General features: G+C 47.3%; 4 protein-coding genes across 4 annotated transcripts in view; all 4 read right to left on the bottom strand.

Annotated features, from left to right (window-relative positions):
• LOC309358144 (chromaffin granule amine transporter-like) overlaps positions 1 to 13,823 on the bottom strand; it is a 94,607-nt gene extending 80,784 nt beyond the window's left edge. Inside the window, exon 1 of the mRNA XM_081890983.1 lies at positions 13,603 to 13,823. The gene's annotated coding sequence lies outside the window, so the exon portion shown is untranslated. The remainder of the gene's footprint in view (positions 1 to 13,602) is intronic.
• On the bottom strand, positions 159 to 7,819 carry LOC309357379 (macrophage mannose receptor 1-like; the record flags this gene model as incomplete). Its single annotated transcript, XM_081889512.1, has 9 exons — positions 7,814 to 7,819; positions 7,118 to 7,203; positions 6,293 to 6,447; positions 4,344 to 4,474; positions 4,047 to 4,171; positions 2,392 to 2,562; positions 1,573 to 1,680; positions 456 to 602; positions 159 to 163 (listed from the first exon to the last, which is right to left on the bottom strand). The coding sequence occupies exons 2-9, from the start codon at positions 7,197 to 7,199 to the stop codon at positions 159 to 161; spliced, it is 924 nt and encodes a 307-aa protein (XP_081745638.1). The 5' UTR covers positions 7,200 to 7,203; positions 7,814 to 7,819.
• A 3,024-nt stretch (positions 13,824 to 16,847) lies between the features above and the next one.
• On the bottom strand, positions 16,848 to 20,770 carry LOC309358203 (leucine-rich repeat-containing protein 26-like). Its single transcript, XM_081891144.1, has 2 exons — positions 19,769 to 20,770; positions 16,848 to 18,658 (listed from the first exon to the last, which is right to left on the bottom strand). Exons 1-2 carry the CDS (start codon positions 20,442 to 20,444, stop codon positions 18,387 to 18,389), a joined length of 948 nt encoding a protein of 315 aa, XP_081747270.1. The 5' UTR covers positions 20,445 to 20,770; the 3' UTR covers positions 16,848 to 18,386.
• LOC309357378 (uncharacterized protein) overlaps positions 20,256 to 20,919 on the bottom strand; it is a 46,677-nt gene continuing 46,013 nt past the window's right edge. Inside the window, exon 33 of the mRNA XM_081889511.1 lies at positions 20,256 to 20,322. The gene's annotated coding sequence lies outside the window, so the exon portion shown is untranslated. The remainder of the gene's footprint in view (positions 20,323 to 20,919) is intronic.

Raw genomic sequence — 20,919 nt, 5'->3', positions numbered from 1 at the left:
ACCCACCCAGCATTCTCCTCCACACTTTCTCCTCCTGAAATCCAGAGATCCCCTTTGCACTTCCCCCAGCAGGGCTTTCGACAAAATGTTACAATTAATAACATTGTTACCGTTACCATTATCGTTACCGTTATGTTTATCGTTATCGTTAATCGATATCATACTGTTACGGTTATGGTTATGGTTACAGTTCTGGTTACCGTTACCGATATTGTTATCGCTATCATTATTATCAGCTGCTTTCTTGTCTCCTTGAGATAATGTCCAGCATTTCAGATGAAAATCCACATTTTCACACCTGAGTGGTGCTTTTATACTGCAAATTGCTTTGTGATTTTAGCTCCCCTTTTCTCCACTCACGAGAAGAGAGGAGTTAAGAGGCAGCTCTCTCTCTCTCTGTCTGCTCCAGCCTGTCTGCGGCCCCTCTGTTGCCCTTGAGCATCTATGGCACTCACCATATCTGTGCTGGCAGACAAATCCTGTTATTTCGGTCGTAGGACGCTCATTGCACGGTCTGGTCTGCCATGTCCCATGTTGGGCCATATTGGTGGGCTGCAGACTCAGCACCACACACTGGTCCTTCACCTGTTCGGGGGCTTTTCCTAGAGAATAGAGCAGCCAGGGGTGGTAAGAGCCCATATGAGCGGCTTCTAGCTACAGCCTCCTACCTTGTCTCCAGGAAGTCCCAACACTCTTCCTAATGCTACCTTCATTGTCACTTCTTGCACTTCTTTCCCACCCCAAGTGGGAAATGGGCAAGAACTTTAGGTCCATTCCACACCCTTCCCCCAGCCTCAACACCCCATCCCAGAGCCCATTTGTGTGGAGAAGGAACCCCAGCTGAGTCAATGTGGTATTGCAGACTAGGACCTGGGAGAGACCAGGGTTCAAATCTTAATTTGGGCATTGTTGTTGTGGGGATTAAGGGGATTAAGGGTGGAGGGAAAGAGCTCCTTGTAGAAAAATGTGGGATATGAATGCAATAAATACATAAATAAATACATAAATAAATAAATAAATAAATAAATAAATAAATAGGGGCAATAAAATAATAAAGAGCCCCAGGTCTTATGGAGCAAGTCTTATGAGGAACAGTAGAGAGAGTTGGGTATGTTTAGCCTGAAAAAGAGGAAACTGATGGGACAGATGAGAGCCATCTTCAAATATCTTAAGGTCATCACATGGAAGATGGAACAAGCTTGCTTTCTCCTGCTCTGGAGCGTAAGACTTGAACCAATGGATTCAAGTTACAAGAAAGAGGATTCTGACTAAATGTTAGGAACAGCTTTAGGGCAGTACGAGCTGTTCAGCTGAGGATTGGACCCCCTCAGAAGGTGGTGGCCTCTCCTTCCTTGGAGGTTTTTAAGCAGAGGTTGGATGGCCATCTGTCATCATGCTTGAGCTGAGATTCCTGCATTACAGGGGGTTGAGTTGGGGTCCCTTCCAACCCTACAAATCTATGATTCTAGTTTTTATGCAGTTCTGGATGGCAACCAAGAGTTCTGACACAGAGAAGCAGCTGTGATTCAGGACCCTTCTGCTCAGGAGCGATCATGCTTGGACTCAACATACCCAGATGCCACCGGAAATAGGCTGGGGGGGCTGACGAGTCGCTCCACCTCCATGAGGTGCCAAAGCGCAGCCCGATCCACATCTGCCAGCCGTTCTCAGGAAAGGCATCTGGGGAGGAAAAGGAGAAACCGTCACAGATGTTTCTTGGTAAGGATTAGATGGCCAGCTCCCCGCACCCTCTTCCAGTGCAAAACCATCACTACTACCTCCCAGTTTGAATGGGGACAATAAATGCCACCATCTCATAGAATTGTAGGTCTGGAAGGGACCCGAGGGTCATCTAGTCTGACCCCCTGCAATGCAGGCATACACAGTTGTCCCATACAGGGATCAAACCTGCAACCTTGGCATTATCAGCACCACACTGTACCAACTGAAGAGGAGGAGGAAGAGAGTTATTCTGAGGGCGGCATTTGGGTACAGGTACTCTTTTAAGTTTTGAAAATCTCCACTGTTAGTTTCATTTTTTGCTGCTTTTGACTGTAAGCATCTTTAAAGGGGCATTTGCCCAGAAAAGCAGCCCCCAAAATATTTAAAATATAAAGAGATAAATGGCAACAGCCACCCCCCAAGGGCACTTAAAAAACTAACAAGAAGCACATATCTCAATTGGTAGAGCATGAGTTTCTTTATCTCTGGTTCGTGGGTTCAAGCCCCGTGTTGGGCAAAGAGGATTCCTGCATTAGGGGGGTTGGACTACTAGACAGATGGTCCCTGTGGTCCCTTCCAACTATGAGTCTATTATTCTAAGAGGAGCCCAGCTAGATCAGCCCAAAATGCTACTGTCTTGGCTACTGGTTTGCTGCTTCCGTCCCTCACCTGACAGGAAGCTGTTCTGCTCCTCATCTCCAACAATTGCAAGGCCCTCCCCAGATTCCTGGCAAAAAGACTGGGCCTCTCTCCATGACCTCAGTTCCCGGAAGGATGGGAAGTGGAAGGCGTAGCAGTGGGAGCGGAAAGGCACTTTCCTCACAGAGCCAGGGAGGGCATCTAAACAGGAAAGGCACAAGGGGAGAGAGAGAGGTAGAAGAAGGTGCAGCTATGAAGTTGGTGGGCAGGTCCACATTTTAGATTAATGTAAATGGTGAACTCCTCACACTGCCTTTATTTCCCCTTCACCCACCCAGCATTCTCCTCCACACTTTCTCCTCCTGAAATCCAGAGATCCCCTTTGCACTTCCCCCAGCAGGGCTTTCGACAAAATGTTACAATTAATAACATTGTTACCGTTACCATTATCGTTACCGTTATGTTTATCGTTATCGTTAATCGATATCATACTGTTACGGTTATGGTTATGGTTACAGTTCTGGTTACCGTTACCGATATTGTTATCGCTATCATTATTATCAGCTGCTTTCTTGTCTCCTTGAGATAATGTCCAGCATGTCAGATGAAAATCCACATTTTCACACCTGAGTGGTGCTTTTATACTGCAAATTGCTTTGTGATTTTAGCTCCCCTTTTCTCCACTCACGAGAAGAGAGGAGTTAAGAGGCAGCTCTCTCTCTCTCTGTCTGCTCCAGCCTGTCTGCGGCCCCTCTGTTGCCCTTGAGCATCTATGGCACTCACCATATCTGTGCTGGCAGACAAATCCTGTTATTTCGGTCGTAGGACGCTCATTGCACGGTCTGGTCTGCCATGTCCCATGTTGGGCCATATTGGTGGGCTGCAGACTCAGCACCACACACTGGTCCTTCACCTGTTCGGGGGCTTTTCCTAGAGAATAGAGCAGCCAGGGGTGGTAAGAGCCCATATGAGCTCTTATGTTAGATGGATTTGTAGCTGGTTGGCTGGCTGAACCCAAAGTGTGCTCATTAATGGTTCCTCGTCATCCTGGAGGGAAAGGGGGGCTGCCACAGGGCTATGTCCTGGGTCCGCTGTAGTTTAACATCTTGGATGAAGGAATTGAGGGGATGCTCATCAAATTTGCAGATGACCCCAAAATGAAAGGGGAAGCTAATGCCACAGAAGACAGAATCGGGTTTCAAGATGACCTTAACGGATTGGAGAACTGAGCCCAATATAGCAAAATTTCAACAGGGACAAATGTAAGGTTCTGCACCTTGGTAGGAAAAACCATCTGCACAAATATAAGATGGGAGACACCTGGCTTACTAGTAGTACATGTGAAAAGGATCTAGGGGTCTTAGTGGACAACAAGCATAACATGAGTCAACAGTGTGATGCACAGAGGAGAGGCCTGTCAATGGCTACTAAGACTTGAAGTGTCAAGGGACCCCTTCCATGCCGACCCTGGGTGCTGGGGAGGTAAAACCCAGCCAGATGGGCAGGATATAAATACTACTACTACAACAACAATTACTACTACTCCTCTTAAAATTAGTGAGGGCTGCTGGGGTCGGCTCTCTCCATTCATCAGCAAAATGCAGTATTTCTATAGCCTCCCTCATTACGCCTCCTGCTGGCTGCTGAATGTCGAGCTGGGAAGGAGACACCCCCTTTGCTCTTACCTGTCATGGGCATCTCACAGATGAAGGACACGTTGGCACTGCAATCCCAGTCCCTCCACTGGCCAGCGTAGATGCCTACGAGCTGCGTGCAACGCTCCTTCTTGGGGTGGCCTTGGAGCCAGTTTCTGATAAAGCAGAAAGAGTTCAAGATCCAAAAGCAAAGAACTTGCTTCTGGTCTCTTAGCAAACCACTTTGATAGCTCCGTCGGCAGAGCAGGAGACTTGATCTTGGGGTCGGGGTTGAAGCTCCACACTGGAGCCCTCTGCCATCAGAGCCACGCATCAAGGTTCTCTTACCTGTACCAGCTCTGCGATAATGGGGTCCCATCCACCCAGGCGAGCTGACTGCTTGCCTCTCGCCATGCCAACCCGATCCAGTAGTGCAAGGCGTTTTCCCGGGTGCTGTCTGAGAGTTCCGTCAGGAACATCTGTGCAAAGGCAGCATAATAAAATCACAGAATCATAGCATTGTCGAGTTGGAAGGAACCCCAAGGGTCATCTAATCTAAACCCCTGCAAAGCAGGAATCTTTTTGCCCAATGTGGGGCTTGAACCCACAGCCCTGAGATTAAGAGTTTCATGCTCTCAGATTGTTCTTTGCTGAAAGAAAATTATATGAAGATGATGTATAGATGGTATATAACTCCAGTGCAGTTAGGTAAAATGTATAAAACCAGTTCAAATGTGTGTTGGAAGTGTAAGGAAAAGGAGGGGACATTTTATCATGTGTGGTAGGATTGTAATGAAATTAAAAAGTTTTGGGAAATGATATACAATGAACTGAAGAAAATGTTCCATCTAACATTTGTTAAGAAACCTGAAGCATTTCTGTTAGGGATTGTAGGAAAAGACCTGCCAAGGAAGCTGAAAAATATCTTCATGTTTGCAACAACGGCGGCAAGAGTCTTAATAGCACAAGGATGGAAGAATGAGGAAACCCCGACTAAAGAACTATGGCAAGAGAAGCTGATGGACTATGCAGAATTGGCAAAATTGACACATAAACTATGGGACAAGGATAACTGTGACTTTAATGATGAATGGGAACCTTTTACAAAGTACTTAAAGAAACAACAAAGTGAACTGGACTCCTTGGCAGGTTTTGAATAAACACTCACAAACTTTTTATGGACAATAATCAGCCAGATAAATTAAGGATTTATACAGTTTTGTAATATGCAGAGAATAGTATTTGTAGAGAAACCAGAGACTGGAGCTGAGGGAAGTCAGGGGGGAGGGGAGGGTGGGTTATTTTATGGGGGGAGGGGGGAATTAAGGATGATATGTATTAAGATAATATGTTTTGTTTAAATTTGTAATAAAAAATATTTTTTTAAAAAATGAGTTTCATGCTCTACCGACTGAGCTGTCCTGCAGTGGGAGCAAAGGCAGGCAGCATAACTTTTGCCACTTTCCCAACAGTTTCTGCCAGGGACTTCTACAGGAAAGGGGCTATGGCTTGGTGTTAGGGCAATTGCTTTGCATGCAGAAGGCAGCATCTCTGGGTAGCGCTGGGGCAGCGTCCTTGCATGAAATCTTGGAGAGCTGCTGCCAGTCAGTGCAGACAATGCTCAGCTAGTTGCACTAGCTGTTTATGTTCCTGGGCTCAGGAAATGACCTAGCCAACCTGGGACTCAAGAGCCCTCATTGGGTGCAGAATAGGAAAGGGTTCTGAACAGTGTTAGAAATTCGCCAGGTGCCGGGTGCATATTGCAGAGATCTCTTGGTTCGCCTCCTCCTCAGTTAATCCCTACAACGACCCTGCGAAGTAGGTTAAGAGTCTGTGATTGACTCCAAGGTCACGCATTGAGCTTCATGACTGCCTGAGTGGGGAGTTGAACCCTGATCTCCCAGGTCCTGGTTCAACTCTTCAACCACTACAGCACACTGGCTTCCTCGAGAAATTCTGCTATGGGACCACTCTATCAATTAAGTTGGTCAATAAATACGGGGAAAGCAAATTGTCACTTTGAGAAGGATCTGCAATATTTTCCTTGAAGCTTGAATTTTTTCACCCTTCTGTATTGTTTGATTGGATGTTTTAGTGGGTTGTCAACCACTTTGAGATTTTTCCTTTAAAAGATAAAGCAGAAATGAAACACGGCACCTAGAGCAACTGGCCATTGCCATACCTGGGTCAGATCTGGATTCTATGCCAGGCAGTCCTCCTCAAGTGAGGTTTCCCTCGCTTCCTCCCTCCCAAACTAAAGCATTCCCAGCCTGCAGCTTGCAAAATCCGCCTCTTACCTGCTTGTGGTAATCCTTGATGACAACCAGGTCTGCCTTTTGGTCCCTGCAGAAGACTCTGGCTTCACTCCAGGACAGAACAAGAGAGCCAGCTGGGATGTAAAGGCAAAGCTCATCCCTGTACAGGATCCACCTTGGGGGGCACACCCCCAGCACTGTGTGGAAAGGAAAGGTGGCATTTTCCCAATCAGTAAAATGTTAGCTTCTTGTTGCTAACTTTCAAAACAGTAGCTTCTTGTTCCCACCTCTCAAAGCTGGGGATTTGGACAAAGGAGGGAAGGGGCATGTCAGATGGTGTTCCTGGGCACTAGAAATGCTTTTGGGTTGGACCTGCTTGCTGGTCTGGGAACCACAGAATCATAGAATAGGAAGGGACCCTGAGGGTCATCTAGCCCAACCCCCTGCATGACAGATGGCCATCCAATCTCTGCTTTAAAACCTCAGTTGAGGAAAAAAGAACAATAACTCCAACTTCCTGCATTGCAGAGGGTTGGACGAGATGACCTGTGTGGTCCCTTCCAAATATATGATTCTATTATTCTAAGGAGAACTGCTCTTGCTAGTTACAGACAGCCTTTATCTCCTTTGCCTTGCCAGCCTAACAGTTTTGGAAGGGTTGACTCTGACACCTAGGACTTTTGCTTGCACACACACACACACACACACACACACACACACACCCCTCATAATTTTATCCACAGATAAAATGACTCAGAATTTGCTCAGTTTCGTCCATAAGAAGAAGAAAGAAAAGCCAGGGCACTTGAAATAAATATTGTGATCTTCCCACTTTTTATCTCTTGTCTTCCTCCAGGAACTTCCTACCAGAACTGGCGAAGAGCAACCCCAACACGACTCGGACCACCTTCTGATGCATCTCTGATCTCCTCAGAGCCGCTGAGCCCATCACCCTAAAATCGAAATTACATCACAGTTAGTCTTTCTCTGGCATAGGAGATCTCCATCCCCTGCCAGGACATGTTCCCAACCTTGTCAAGGAACAGACTGCATACTGGTCTTCCTCATGCCTTCAATTCAATGCTACCAATTCATGTGGTAGTGTAGCAACTTTTCTGGTATCTGTACCCAGCAGTGTTCAAAATTCCCCAGGTGAGTTTTGCAATGGGCAGAGGTCCAATTGTGACCACGTGGAGATCTCTGGGCACCAGGCTGGCAACTGACATCTCCATCTCGCTGGCCCCTCCAGCTTTCTTAAGGATGTAAGCAGAAGAGCTTATTTATTGCATTTTTATCCTACTTTCCCCTCCAAGGAGTACATGGTTCACCCCCCCACCATAAAAAATCAAACAATCCAGAATAAAACAAATTCAAGCTTCAAAGGAAGTATTTCAGATCCTTCTCAAAGTTACACTTGGCTTTCCCTATATATAGTGACTGACTTAATTTATAGAGCTGCCCTGTAGCAGAAAGACTCTAGGAGTGTTAAAGCACCCAATATGGCAACCTTACAAAATGGCCTCTGTGCTCTCACAAAAAACAAAAACCACATCACACACACACCCAAAAATCCTGATTGCTTTGTTTTTTTTAAAAAAATAATAATTTTTTATTGATTTTAACAACTTAAAGAATAACAATATAACAAAGAAAAAGAGAAGAAGAAGAAAAAGAACATACAAACAAACATACACGACTTCCCCAAACCTCCCCTTCACTGCACCCCCATCTTTAGAATAGTTTTTAGCAATCCTTCTTTCAAAATCCTGCTTGCTTTGGGGCGCCGCCTAGCAACCAATAACTCTAGGCAGGCTTGGTTTAAAGGTTCCAGCCACTAGGCCGAAACACAGCCTGCCTTTTGTTACCAGTTGTTGTTGCTGGTCATAGATCATAGAATGGTCTAGTTCTAATATGGGGCTTGAACCCACAACTCCGGGATTAAGAGTTTCATGCTCTTACCAACTGAGCTTTCCTATTGTCCTACCTGGGAATGCAGGAATTTTTTGCCCAACGTGGGTTTGAACCCACAACCCTGAGATGAAGCACCTCATGCTTTACTGACAGAGCTATCACACCTATTTAGCTCTCTGAAGCAGTATGATTCTGATGCTGAAAATCATTCCAGTTGCTTTTGCTTCATGAAAGCTCAGTCAGTAGAACATAAGACTATTAATCTCAGGGTGGTGGGACTAGAAGACTATTAATCTCATGGCTGGACTAGATGACACTTGCGGTCCCTTCCAGCCGTACAATTCTATGATTCTAACGCTGCAATCCTAAGGCTCATATAAGACATGAGCACCTCACCTAACTGACCCACACAATATTTGGGGGCATTACCATGAATGAATGGTTCTTTTATGCGCTGATAGTGAGATGTCTGAAGAAGGGGAAATGTACCAGGCCAAAAAATCAGTGAACAATGCCTGCATTGACTCGACTGGATGTGTTGAAATCCTGCTTGCGTCAAGAGGAGCAGAAACAACGGAATCTGCTTTAAGTGACCCTGGAGCAGCAGGTTTTGATGTGTTGACTTTATATCAAAAGATTTATATCCAAAGATGGCCCCTTTCCAAGACCAGCCTGTAAAGTGAGAACAATTTGTCATTTCTCAACCTGGGATAGCTCAGCTGGTAGAGCATGAACTCTTCTTCTCTGGGTCATGGGTTCGAGCCCCGCATTAGGGGAAAGATTCATGACTTGTGGGGGAGTTGGATTAGATAAACCTTGGGCTCTACAGTTCCATGATTCTAACCTTAACGCTGAAACAGGCTCATAATCCAGTGCTATTCCATGGACTAGGTAGACCACTGTTTCAGCTCCGTTGGTTAGAGCGAGGAGCTGGTAATGCCAAGGTTGTGGGTTTGATCCCCGTATGGGCAACCTGCATATTCTGCATTGCAGGGAGTTGAGCTAGATGACCCTTGGGGGGAGAGGGGGCCAGGAGACAGACATGCGCTCCCCACCCCCCAGGCTTCCAGAAAACACAGAGAAATGAAAAGATCAGTGGAGAGATTGGTTGCGTACAGACGCAGTCTATGATAGCTTGGGAAAAAAACCAGAGAGGAAGGGAAGACAGGGACCTTCAGTCCTCACAAGTGGCTCATTGGGGCAAGACTTACCGGTACTGAGAAGAGTTGCTGGCATCACTAGGACTGTGTAGTTTTAGTTTTTTTTGAATGAAGAGTTAACTTCACTGAGACTAGTGTTTTTTATTACAGACTCAGGCTCCTGACATGCAAACAGGACAGCAGCAAGGCCTGTAATGTCCTAGAGACTATGATACCCATCTCTACACGTAGTCATGAAATGACTCAACAAGTCATACACTTGACCTCCCTGGTATCGCTATGGTAACCCAGTGACATATGGCACCCTTATCTCAGAACAACCAGACATGGGGGATTGGTCTCAAGACATGAGACCATTTAATTTTAACCCATAGTTCACACTGTCCATCAGCTCAAACCCACCTCTGACAGAGAACCCCATATCCAGGAAGATGACAACATCCAAGCAACAATGTGGCCCAGGAGAATGACCTTTAGAGCCAAAAAGGAGAGTCCTAAAGACTATAGGTCTGGCACAACAGCACACCCCACTCTAAGGATGGGTGAATCCCTAGATGTCACCCTCCGAACCTCTCAGGGAGGTGGGACATAGAGAAGGGCCTCAGATGACAAGCACAGGGTCTGGGATGGTTTGTACGGAGAGAGCTGGTTCTTTAAGGCACTGGGGTCCTGAGCTGTGTAAGACTTTATAGGTCAACACCAGTAAGTGACACCTGTCAGTCCAGTCAGCTTCTGTGTACATGAAACAGGCAGGAGGTGCCATCCTGTCCATTGCTACAGGTGGCAAATTGTCTTGGGCCAGCCATGCATGTACTCATCCACCAGAAAGGACCCACACAGAAACGCCACCTCTCACATCCCTGGACGTAGGGGGTAGTATTCAGCTATGTTTCACTTGGAGTAGACCCACTGAAATTAATGGACCTACAGTAACAGTCATTTTCATTTATTTCAATGACAATACTCAGAGTAAAACGTAGTTGGAAACCACCTAGGGTGCTGCTCATTACTAGCTAAGTCACACATAAAAAAACACTCAAAGGTACAGTGTTTTTAAAAACTGCTCCAATTTTAGTAGGTTGGTTGTTTTTTCCCCAGAGGCTTATCATCCAGTTGTGATTGGTATCTAATCCAATATTTGAGTAATAAAGGCTGCAGTGGCAGATAACTGTTACAGGTTACGGCCCTTGTTATGGTTCATGCAGACAATTCTTCCAGACCAGGATAAATGTTTCTATTTGTTTATTCCTTCAGAAGAGTAGAGACTTGGGTCTTTTTGCCACAATCAATTTATTATGCAATACATATTTGTTCATCATCTGTTACACTGTGGGCACATCTCTTTCTCCACCGCACTGCAGGATATTGCATTTTCACTGTGGCGATATTGTATTTTCAAAACTCTCAGAAAGTAGTATTTCTATCTGCCATTGTGAAGGGCTGGGGTGGGGGGTTAAGGAAAAGCAGGCACTCACTTGCAAAATAAGGGTGTACAAAAAGTATTGTATTGTTTGGTAGGGTATAGAAGCTGGATTTCTCTCGTTGAGACAGGTTTGCACAACATTGGGGGGGGGGAGAGAGAGAACCAAATCACTGTTAGCATCATTAAGGGTTTTTTTCTGTTTTTTCAATGTTTAATGCTGCATTGTGTTTTTAATATTCAGTTGGGAGCCATCCAGAGTGGCTGGGGAAACCCAGCCAGATGGGTGGGGTATAAATATTATTATTATTATTATTATTATTATTATTATTATTATTATTATTTGGTGGATATGGTTACATCAATATTATGAGCCAATATTAATGTTGCCATATCTATGACTACAAAGTTATACTGTGTGTTTTGTTCTTATGCTGAGATTTTTTACATTGCTGCTAAAAATGGTAATAAATAAAGTGTGGGACTTCCTGGCACACATGCCCTTTGACTTGGAAGCTCTTCTAATAAATCTATGCCGCCTTAATAACATTCACATACAGAACATGTAGCTCAAGCTAGAATTGGGTGTGCCCTTTAGTGTTATGTGTCAAAGCACTTGCCAAAGGAGTCAGAAACTGTATTGGGGTCAATAGCACATATCACAAAAACTGTTTCTTCAGATTCTTCACCCTGTTCCCAAGCAGTGAGGGAATTTCACTCAATATTCTCCAGGGAGTATCGCATGTGAAGGGCATATCTTTAGCAAATAATATTGGGGTCAATAGCACACATTCCTACTCTCTGCTGCATGGATGGGGTATCTGTGTTGCCAGGGTCCAGAACGACGGGGGTTGTAGTTCAACAACATCAGATGAGTCACATGTTCCCCATCCCTTTTCTACTAGATAGATTCAGAACCTTGCAATGGTTGCAGTTGAAACTGGAGAACAAAAAAATTAATTATTATTATTATTATTATTATTATGGGGAATTGCACTCAATATTCTTCAGAGGAGACAAAGATTCTTGCATGGGAAGGGCTCCTCTTTAGCAAATGTAGTACACAGCAGAGTGGAATTCACTCTGGTCAGTTTGATGGAGTCATTGATTGATTCAGCAGAGTGGAGCTAGCACACTGCACATGCTCAGGAGCACTGCCAAGCTCTATGATAATATATGATCTGTATATATATTCAGGTCCAGGGTTTAGGTCCCCGTGGAGCTCTGGCTGGAAACAGATGCCCCTTCTCCCCTCCCCTCCCGCCTCCGCTCAGCACCCTGGCCAGCTCCTTCTCCCCCCGCTACTTCCGGGTCCTCCCCGCCGGCTCGCGGGAGGGGCGGGGCCGGAGAAGGAGGGAGGGAGGGAGGGCAGAGCCCGGCGAGGAGCGCCTAGATGAGCGCCTGCGCAGTAGCCATTCGAGGGATGGTGAGCGGAGTCGTGTCCGAGCTCAGTGAGTAGCGGCGCCGGGACTCGGCAGGTGGGGAGGGGAGAAGGGAGGGGGAACCGGTGCCTTCCGGGGATGATCTCGTAAATAGACGTGTGCATTTATGGAATTTTAAACTGGACATTAGTATCCAATTATTATGAATAATAAGCTAAAGGTGAAGGAGCCCTGGACGGATTAAGTCCAGTTAAAGGCGACCAGGGGGTGCGGCGCTCATGTCTCTTCAGGCGATTCCGGTTTTTTTACAAAAAGAAGTTGCATTGATTTCAAGAAGGAAGGAAGGGAGGGGCTGTTGCAGAATACTCAGCTTTCCAGCCCCGCCCCCTTAAAATAAAACTTTTTTTTTTAAAAAAAATAGTATTTATTCAAATTTTAAAGATTACAAAGATAAAGAATAAAAGGACAAAAAAAAAGACAGAAAAAATACAATTGACACAAAAAAACCCAGATCAAACCTTTACATAACTTTTTTCCTTTGCTTATTTCCTTGACCTCCTCACACCTCCCTTTTTTGTATTCTAGTTCAATTAGATGTTTCAGCAAATCCTTTCCAACTTTGTTTTTATCCTAATAATTTATCTTAATATACTGTAATTCTCGTCTTCCACCAATTAAAAAATCAATTTTAACCTAATCCTTTATATCATTTCTGCTAAAAACACACTACTTCATTCCAACAACCTTCTAACATTCCAAAATAAAACTTTCCCATTGTGGGTTGGGGGGTGGTAAGGCGCTTGAACTGCTTCCGTGTCCCTTCCCACGATTAGCAGAATAGCCGATGCAAAACAAGGGGAAGTCATAAGCATTTTCTTAATTTACAGACGGGGTACAGGTTGCAGAATTTTAGTTACCATACACAGATTTTATTTTTTTTCAAGTGGGACAGTAAGAACCCAACCTTGACATTTGAAGGGCAGACTAGTCAAGAAAGGCTGCCCACAAACGTACAGATTTTGTATGGTGCTGCCATTGTTCCTTTCTGGGCTTCCAGCCTTCGAAATACAGTGGTACCTCAGGTTAAGTACTTAATTTGTTCCGCAGGTCCGTTCTTAACCTGAAACTGTTCTTAACCTGAAGCACCACTTTAGCTAATGGGGCCTCCTGCTGCTGCCGCGCCAAAGGAGCACGATTTCTGTTCTCATCCTGAAGCAAAGTTCTTAACCCGAGGTACTATTTCTGGGTTAGCAGAGTCTGTAACCTGAAGCGTATGTAACCTGAAATGTATGTAACCCGAGGTACCACTGTAGAACCAACCATTTCTTTCTGTCCTCGGCAGGATGCAGCTGTGCAGAATCTCAGCAGCTAGCCGGCAACTGTGGCGACCCAAAGCCATCTCCCTCTCCATCTGGCTGCGCAGAGTGATGATTGGTGTTGAGTGGCAGGCCTTTGTGGCAGTCAGCAAACCACACATACCTTCTTGCGCAGAGCACTGTTTCGACTTCTTCCCAAACATCCAGTTTATTTCTCTTTAAAAGGGCGCTGAACACAGGAAGTTGCCTCCCTCTCCTGGTCCGTCTAGCTCAGTATTAAGAGCTCTCCTGGGTTTCAGGCCAGGAATCTTTCTCAGCCCTGCCTGGAGATGCCAGTGAAGGTTGAACCTGGGACATCCTAAAGGCAAAGCAGAGGCTATTCCACTGAGAGTTCTTGCAATGGAATGAACCTTAACTGGATAAACATACTGTATAGCTGAAGCTTGGGTGGGCTGGGGGTAGATCAAAAGCAAGTTCAAAAGCCAGCACTTCATTCAGGGGCCTGGCACGTGCTCCAAAGGAAAAGTGAAGGTTGGAGGATCAGAGAATTGGAATGAGCCGAAAGGGCAATCTAGTCCTCCTTTTAATGGCTGCATTCTCTGTTTTGTGTCTGCAGAGCAATTATTATTCTGCTCACTAAATTATTGCCTATGGCCAGGGAATGCCCACTCTGCATAACTGCTCAACACACACACAAAACATAAATTCTGCTCTTGGGTCCATGAGATGCAGCAGTGACACATCCCTTGCTTGCTTCCCACGTGGGATGTACCTGCACACCTTTTTACAAGTGGGCTTTTATTTTTAGGTTTTCCTTATCGACATTTACCTTTTGCCCTGCTTTTTCCAGGCACTGATCTGTGCTTTGACACACCGTGTCTGAGCATGGTTTCTGCTTTGTTTTCCCCTGAGCTTTCCCCACAAAACCCCGCTCTTTAAATCTGGATCAGAGCAAATGTCAATTCAGTTTTTACTCAGATTGCTGTTTGCTTTATGATTGAGCTTTAAAGAGCAAGTTTTTGCAGGGAAAGCTCCAGAGCAAAAAGGGGAGCATGGAGCTTTAAATCACAGACCGTTCTTGGAAAGAGAGGAGGAAGGGTCATGTGTATAAGCCCTGATATTGTTCAGAGCCCTGATATTGCACAGATGGACTTCGGAAAGTAAGGAACTGAACTGCCTTCTGAAGTGTGACTGTCTGGAAAGAGAAATGTTTGTGTGTTAGGGTTAACTGGCTGCCAGCTAATGTAGCTAAACCAGTGCAGCAGGGTGACTGCCTTCGTACAGGGCTGCCTGCCAAACCCTACTGTCTGCTGTCCACATTCGTTTCTGACTCACCTCTAGTCGTCACACCCAATTTGCTGCAACTTTAAGTCTCTGTTTCCCCAAGGATAGCTCAGGGAGTGCCTGACGCTTCCTAATGTCGGCATTCAAAGTTTCTGAAACCTCAGGGAGAATGCCTGAATATGGCAAACTGACGTTTTTTCATCCAGAAGGCTCAGAGTCAGGTGACGAGGTGGGATGACGATGAGTGGTCTGAGGGAGAAGAGGGAGAAGACTGGAAGGAGGAGGGGTTGGAAGCTGAAGGGTTAACAGGGTTTAGTAAGCAGGAAGAGAGCAGTCCAGAATCAGGGGCTGGAGAGGAGGCAGCCCAAGATGCATGGTGAGGCAGACTGCTGAAGAAGCCAGGGAATCTCCCCTTCCTGCTGGGACCAGCTCCACCCCCCTGGAACATACAGAGAAACGAAGAGGTCAGAGCAGAGAGGGGCTGTGTGCAAGCAGTTTCTGACTGCTTGGGAAAGACCCTGGAGAGGAGCCGCCTTAGGAGGTTCTGGGAAGGCAGGGACCTCCTCAAAACTGCTTTGTTGGAGCAAGACCTACTGGGAAGAGTTGCTGGGACCACTAGGCCTGTGCCGTTTTGGTTTCTCGAATAAGGAGTTAACTTCTCTGACACCGTGCTTTTCTTTGATAGCTGACCTAATGCTTGACTCTAGCTCCTGACAGCTACTGCTTTTAAAACGGCAACCCTAAGAACACCACCTGCCCCACGGTGGGCAGGCTGTCAAGGTCAAATTGCAGTAGCTGCAGGTGGTGTGAAGCAGAGATGGGAACCTGCAAAGGAGTTTGTAGCCATGACCTGACAGTTGCATGCAGCTGAAGGACGAAGCAGGAGAGGGAAACAGGGAGCGGGTGAGATAGGCGTCCGGAAGGCAGATGGCAGGGACTGGAAACCTGGAAGGGTAGCTTTTCGCCACAAGGGTGCCCCTAGTTTGAATGGTGAGGCCAAATTTAGCTTGCTTGGCCTGAAAGGAAGTGAGGTGGCATCTTATCCCACCCTGCTGCATTCTGACCGCAGCAGATGGCTCAAACTGAGGAAGTGCTGTGGGACCTGGGAGTAATACACAGCAGGAAGTGAAGCAGGACTGGCTATCTGGGCCACAGTGTCCCTGTCCTGGTTTCAGCTGCTATATACAAGACTTCTGCTGCACAGATGCTGTTGGCTGGCCTACTGACAGAACCTCTGAGCATGTGCAGAGCAAAGTGGACCGTGTTTTATTACTTTAAAACTTATCACATGGGAACACGCCTTCCCCAATACATTGACAATTAATTTTAGGGAATGCACCACTTTTCCCGGCTCTGGGAAACATGGGAGCCTATCGTTTCCCAGGGTCAGATTATTTCCCCATGTAGCTCAGCGTTGCTTACTCTGCCTGGCAGTGACGTTTCTCAGTAGGAAGCAAATTTCCTTTTGCATCACCAGCTTTAGACGTAACTCTTTTCTGGCAACCAGTGACTAAAGTGAACTTCCACCTCAAGCATAGAATCCTAGGCAACTGTGCAGCAGACAGGTGGGAATGTGTGCGGAAGAGTAAGATTCGGTCTCTGGTTACCCATTTGGGGGAGCAGCCTTGCATGGGCCCAGCTGCAGGCTGAAAGGGGTCAGCAGCCTTCCAACCTCCAGGATGAAAAGGCAGCCATTTGAAGTCACCATGGGAGGCATCCAGTAGCCACCTCTGTCTCTAGCACCAGACTAGGCATAGCATCGACCCACATCCCCATCTAAGGAGCTGGGTGGCGCTGTGGTCTAAACCACAAAACCTAGGGCTTGCTGATCAGAAGGTCAGTAGTTCGAATCCCCATGACGGGGTGAGCTCCTGTTGCTCGGTCCCAGCTCCTGCCAACCTAGCAGTTCGAAAGCACGTCAAAGTGCAAGTAGATAAATAGGCGGGAAGGTAAACGGCGTTTCCGTGCGCTGCTCTGGTTCGCTAGAAGCGGCTTAGTCATGCTGGCCACATGACCCGGAAGCTGTACGCCAACTCCCTCGGCCAATAAAGCGAGATGAGTGCCGCAACCCCAGAGTCAGTCACGACTGGACCTAATGGTCAGGGGTCCCTTTACCTTTACATGCCTGCCACATCCATCCTCTCCCCTCTATGTTTGTTCAGACCCTAAAGCTCTCCTAAGTGCAACAGAAACTTGTGCAGAGGTGTGTGCTGGCTCAGGCCTCGCTGTATCCTTCCTGCCCTGAGAAGCCAGCCCACCCCACCAGCCATCTCAGAGTCACAGATTTGGGTATGCCACAGGATTGGTTGCTGATCCCTGTGTTTGAACCCTACCTTTTGCTGTAGGCTTGCCGTTATTGGGCGAGTCACCCTTCCTCAGGGGCTTATGTGGCATCATCTCAGAACACTTGCTTTGCCACGCAAAGAGGACAAGTGCCAAGGAGGTTTCTTAAACTGAAGAGAATCAGGTCTCAGACGAAGGAGTTGGCCCAGCAGCTGATAGCTTTATAGGATGCGTAGGCAAACTAAGGTCCAGGGGCTGGATCCGGCCCAATCACCTTCTAATTCCAGCCTACGGATGGTCCGGGAATCAGTGTGCTTTTACATGAGTAGGATGTGTGCTTTTATTTAAAATGCATCTCTGGGTTATTTGTGGGGCATAGGAATTCATGTGTTTTTTTCCCTTTCAAAATATAGTCTGGCCCCCCACAAGGTCTGAGGGACAGTGGACCGGCCCCCTGCTGAAAAAGTTTGCTGACCCCTGCTTTAGAGCGCTAGCTGGAAGCTGATTGGGTCCCCCTGACCTCTGCTGTGCTAGCGGCTGCAAAACACACTCTAGCCAGTGATGGTGCTGACACGCAGCAGAGCAGAAGAAGGGTGCTCAGCACTGCCTCTGCCCACAGCTGCTGATGTCAACACTGCTCCACCCAGTCGCATTTCTGTTGGCAAGAACATGAAAAGAGCCCTGCAGGATCAGGCCAATGGGGACCCATTTTGTCCAGCATCTGTTCTCACCTTGGAAAACCCATAAGCAGGACCTGAGCACACAGGCCTTCTCCCCTCTTGTGGTTTCCACCAGCTGGTATTCAGAAGCATTTAGTGCCTCCCAACTGTGGAGGCAGAGCTTAGCCATCATGGCTCGTAGCCACCAATAGCCATGAATTTGTCTAACCCTCTTTGAAAGTCATCTAGGTTGGTGGTCATCACTGCCTCCCAATGGAAGCGAGTTCCACAGTTTAGCTCTGTGCTGCATGAAGAAAATCTGTCTTTTGTCTGTCCTGAATCTTCCCACATTCAGCTTCATTTCTCTGTCCTGGCTATAATTTCACAAACTTCTAGCATGTCACCTTTGACTCAAGGCTGGCTTGTGATCTTGGGGGTCACTGAGCTGGTGGGGGTCACTTCTTCCAGGGTCAAAGGGTGGGATAGGAGGAAAGGTCCAGAAGTCACTTGCTGCCACTTCACTGCAAACCTGCCTCCTGCTTTCTAGCTGCACACCCACACTCTTACCCAGGGCTTTCTCACGTTCCCATCCAGGTAAACCCTCAATACCATCAACAAACCAGGAGTAACAGTGACCCACATCGCAGGGCCACAGCGTAACTACACCATAGAGACCGAGGGGGAGTCATCAAAACAGTGGCAGTTTGGAGGCACAGCTTGGCTAGCGAGGACCGCGCTCTGCACGCCTTGCCAGGGCGCCTGGCCGGATGGACGACACCTTGAGGATCTTTGCTTGGGCCACCGCTAGCGAGCCGAAGAGGATGCAGATGCAGATGCTGGTTAAGAAGGTGGACGGGCCAATGAGCAGGAAGAAAGCATAATCTTTTACGTTCAGCCAGGGCTCCCGGCAGTGAGCAAAGGACTCGTTCCCAATGGCAGCGATGGGATGTTGGGTGAGCTGTGTGGGGCGTTTGCAAGAGACAGAGTCCACCTCTGGAAAAGGGAGAGACACGGAGACTCAGGGCAAGGCTGTGGTTATTGCAGCAGTTGGGGATGTTGGACCAGAGGATTGCTAACCAACAAGCACAAACCGGTTTAAGCTCTTAAGCTGCCTGCCAAAGGAATTAACGTGGATTGCTTGGAGGTTGCTTCTGCTAAGACCTTTTAGGGAGACCAAGGCACCTGCTGTTCTAAAGTTAGCCAGAAAAGAAATCAAAACAGCAGTTCCATGTGGTGCATAACCTCCATAAAAATCCATCAATATGTCTTCCACATGATTAATTGCCAAACCGGAGATAGTTGTGACCGCCCACCCACCCCCAGGGTGTCTGGCGGGGAAGGAATCTAATTTAGAAATAAAGGTTGTATCCAATGTTAGTCCTACTCAGAGGAGACCTGCTGAAACTAATGTACATGGCTAACTTAGGTTCATTTGTTCCAATGGGTCTGCTTTGAACTTTGTTGGATACAACCCTAAACGAACAAACAGATGATTAGTCATTTCTAAAGGAGCTGATGGTGCTATAATAAAAGATAGTTGCACCCAGCTGCCCTGCTTCACCCACCACCCACCATGTATTCTTTTTGGCAAGCCTCTTGGGGAAACTGAATCCTCCCCCTAAAAAAAAAATGTTATGGCTCCAATTTATTTATTTGTTTTGAGAAAATGTGTTCACAGACTTGTATTGCTGAAACTTTGAAGGGCAGTGGAGATAACTGGGGAAGAGAACTGAAAATAAAAATTTCAACCACTTTGAGGTTTTCTGCAATCAAGCAGTACAGTCAACTCTTATCTTACATGGGGGTTAGATTTCAGGGATAGTGCATAAAGCTAAAATTGTGTAGAGTCAAAACACAGGTGCAGCAGCTGGTGGAATTGTCAACATCTTTTTTCCCCCAGATACCCATTTTTAAAAAATGATTTAATTATTTTTTTTTGCCAAGCGCATAAAGCTAAATGTGCACAAGTTAAATGTGCCTACGTTGTGGGTCTACTGTTTATAAATTTCATGAAATAAAACTATAAATAATGGTGATCGTCGTTGCTAAAGCCACCAGCTACAGGTCAGCTTTCCAACCCCTTCCCTGTTGAGTCCTGCTCACCTGGGACTTTCTCCACGTTGTCAGTGAGCCACTGGTAGAGGGGCTGGATGGCGCAGGTGCACCCCCAGGGGTTGTTGTGCAGCCTGAGGAAGTGCAAGGAAGGCAGGTTGCTGAAGAGGTTGGGCGAGAGTGAGACAAGCGCATTGTCCTGCAGAAACAGAGACTCGAGGTGGGGCAAGGACCTGAGCAGCTCTGGCTCCAGCGTCAAGAGCTTGTTGTTCCCCAGGTTCAGCATCCTCAGCCTCGGAACGGGGAGGAAAGTATTGGGTTGCAGGACAATCAGGTAGTTCCCACTCAGGTCCAGTTCCCGCAGCTCACTAAGGCCAGCCAGGGCCTGGGGGTGGATGACCCCAAGGATGTTGCTCCGAAGGCTCAGGTGGCGCAGGGCGCCCTGGACGACAAAGGTGCGGTTCTGGAGGGTAGCAATGCGGTTGTAGTCCAGCAGGACAGTGGTGGCATTGGCTGGAAGGTCCTCCGGTACCCAGCGCAGCTTGTGCTCCATGCAGTTGATTTCCCCAGAGGTACAGCTGCAAACAGCTGGGCAGGCAGAGCAGCTGGGGGATGGGTAGAGGAGGAGGAGGAGGAGGAGGGTGAAAGTGGCAAAGGTCTGAAGGCAACTGCAGCAGGTAAGGCTGGAGTCTGAGGGGAGGACCTGGCTTCTACCGCACCAAGCCATGGAGCCTCCTCTTCATGCCCACCCTGACTCCTGGGCCAGGACTCACAGCTTGTGCCAAAAACCTCCCAACCCACCAGCCTTTCCCTGCCAAAGGAGGGCAATTCTCGGGCTCCCCTTCTTAGCAACTGCCCTTGCTCCAGCAGAGTCCTGCATGCCAGCCTTGCTTCTGCCCAGCTATTAACTTGGCTTCTCTTCTGGGTGCAGCTGATGATGGGTGGAGCTTTTGCTCTTCCTTAGCAAATATTTTAACAGGGCAGCCTCGCCTGCCAAGGGGCAAAGCCACAGCTTCCTCCTGGGCCCAGCCTGTCTCCTCCAAAAGAGCCACACCAGGCTGCCCTGGGATTGCCGGTTCGTGGCATTGCCTGGCATTACCCCTCGGCTGCTGCTCTCAGGCTGCCCTGGCACATCATGCCAGGCAAGTTAACTGGTTTACTTATTAGTGTGCTTCACCCTGCCCTTCCTCCAAGGAGCTGCT

This window comes from Podarcis melisellensis, assembly GCF_964234715.1.
Source record: "Podarcis melisellensis genome assembly, chromosome: 15".
In the NCBI taxonomy this organism is placed as follows: domain Eukaryota; kingdom Metazoa; phylum Chordata; class Lepidosauria; order Squamata; family Lacertidae; genus Podarcis; species Podarcis melisellensis.
The sequence above is the reverse complement of the archived record's forward strand: the minus strand, read 5'-3'. Positions and strand labels throughout refer to the sequence as shown.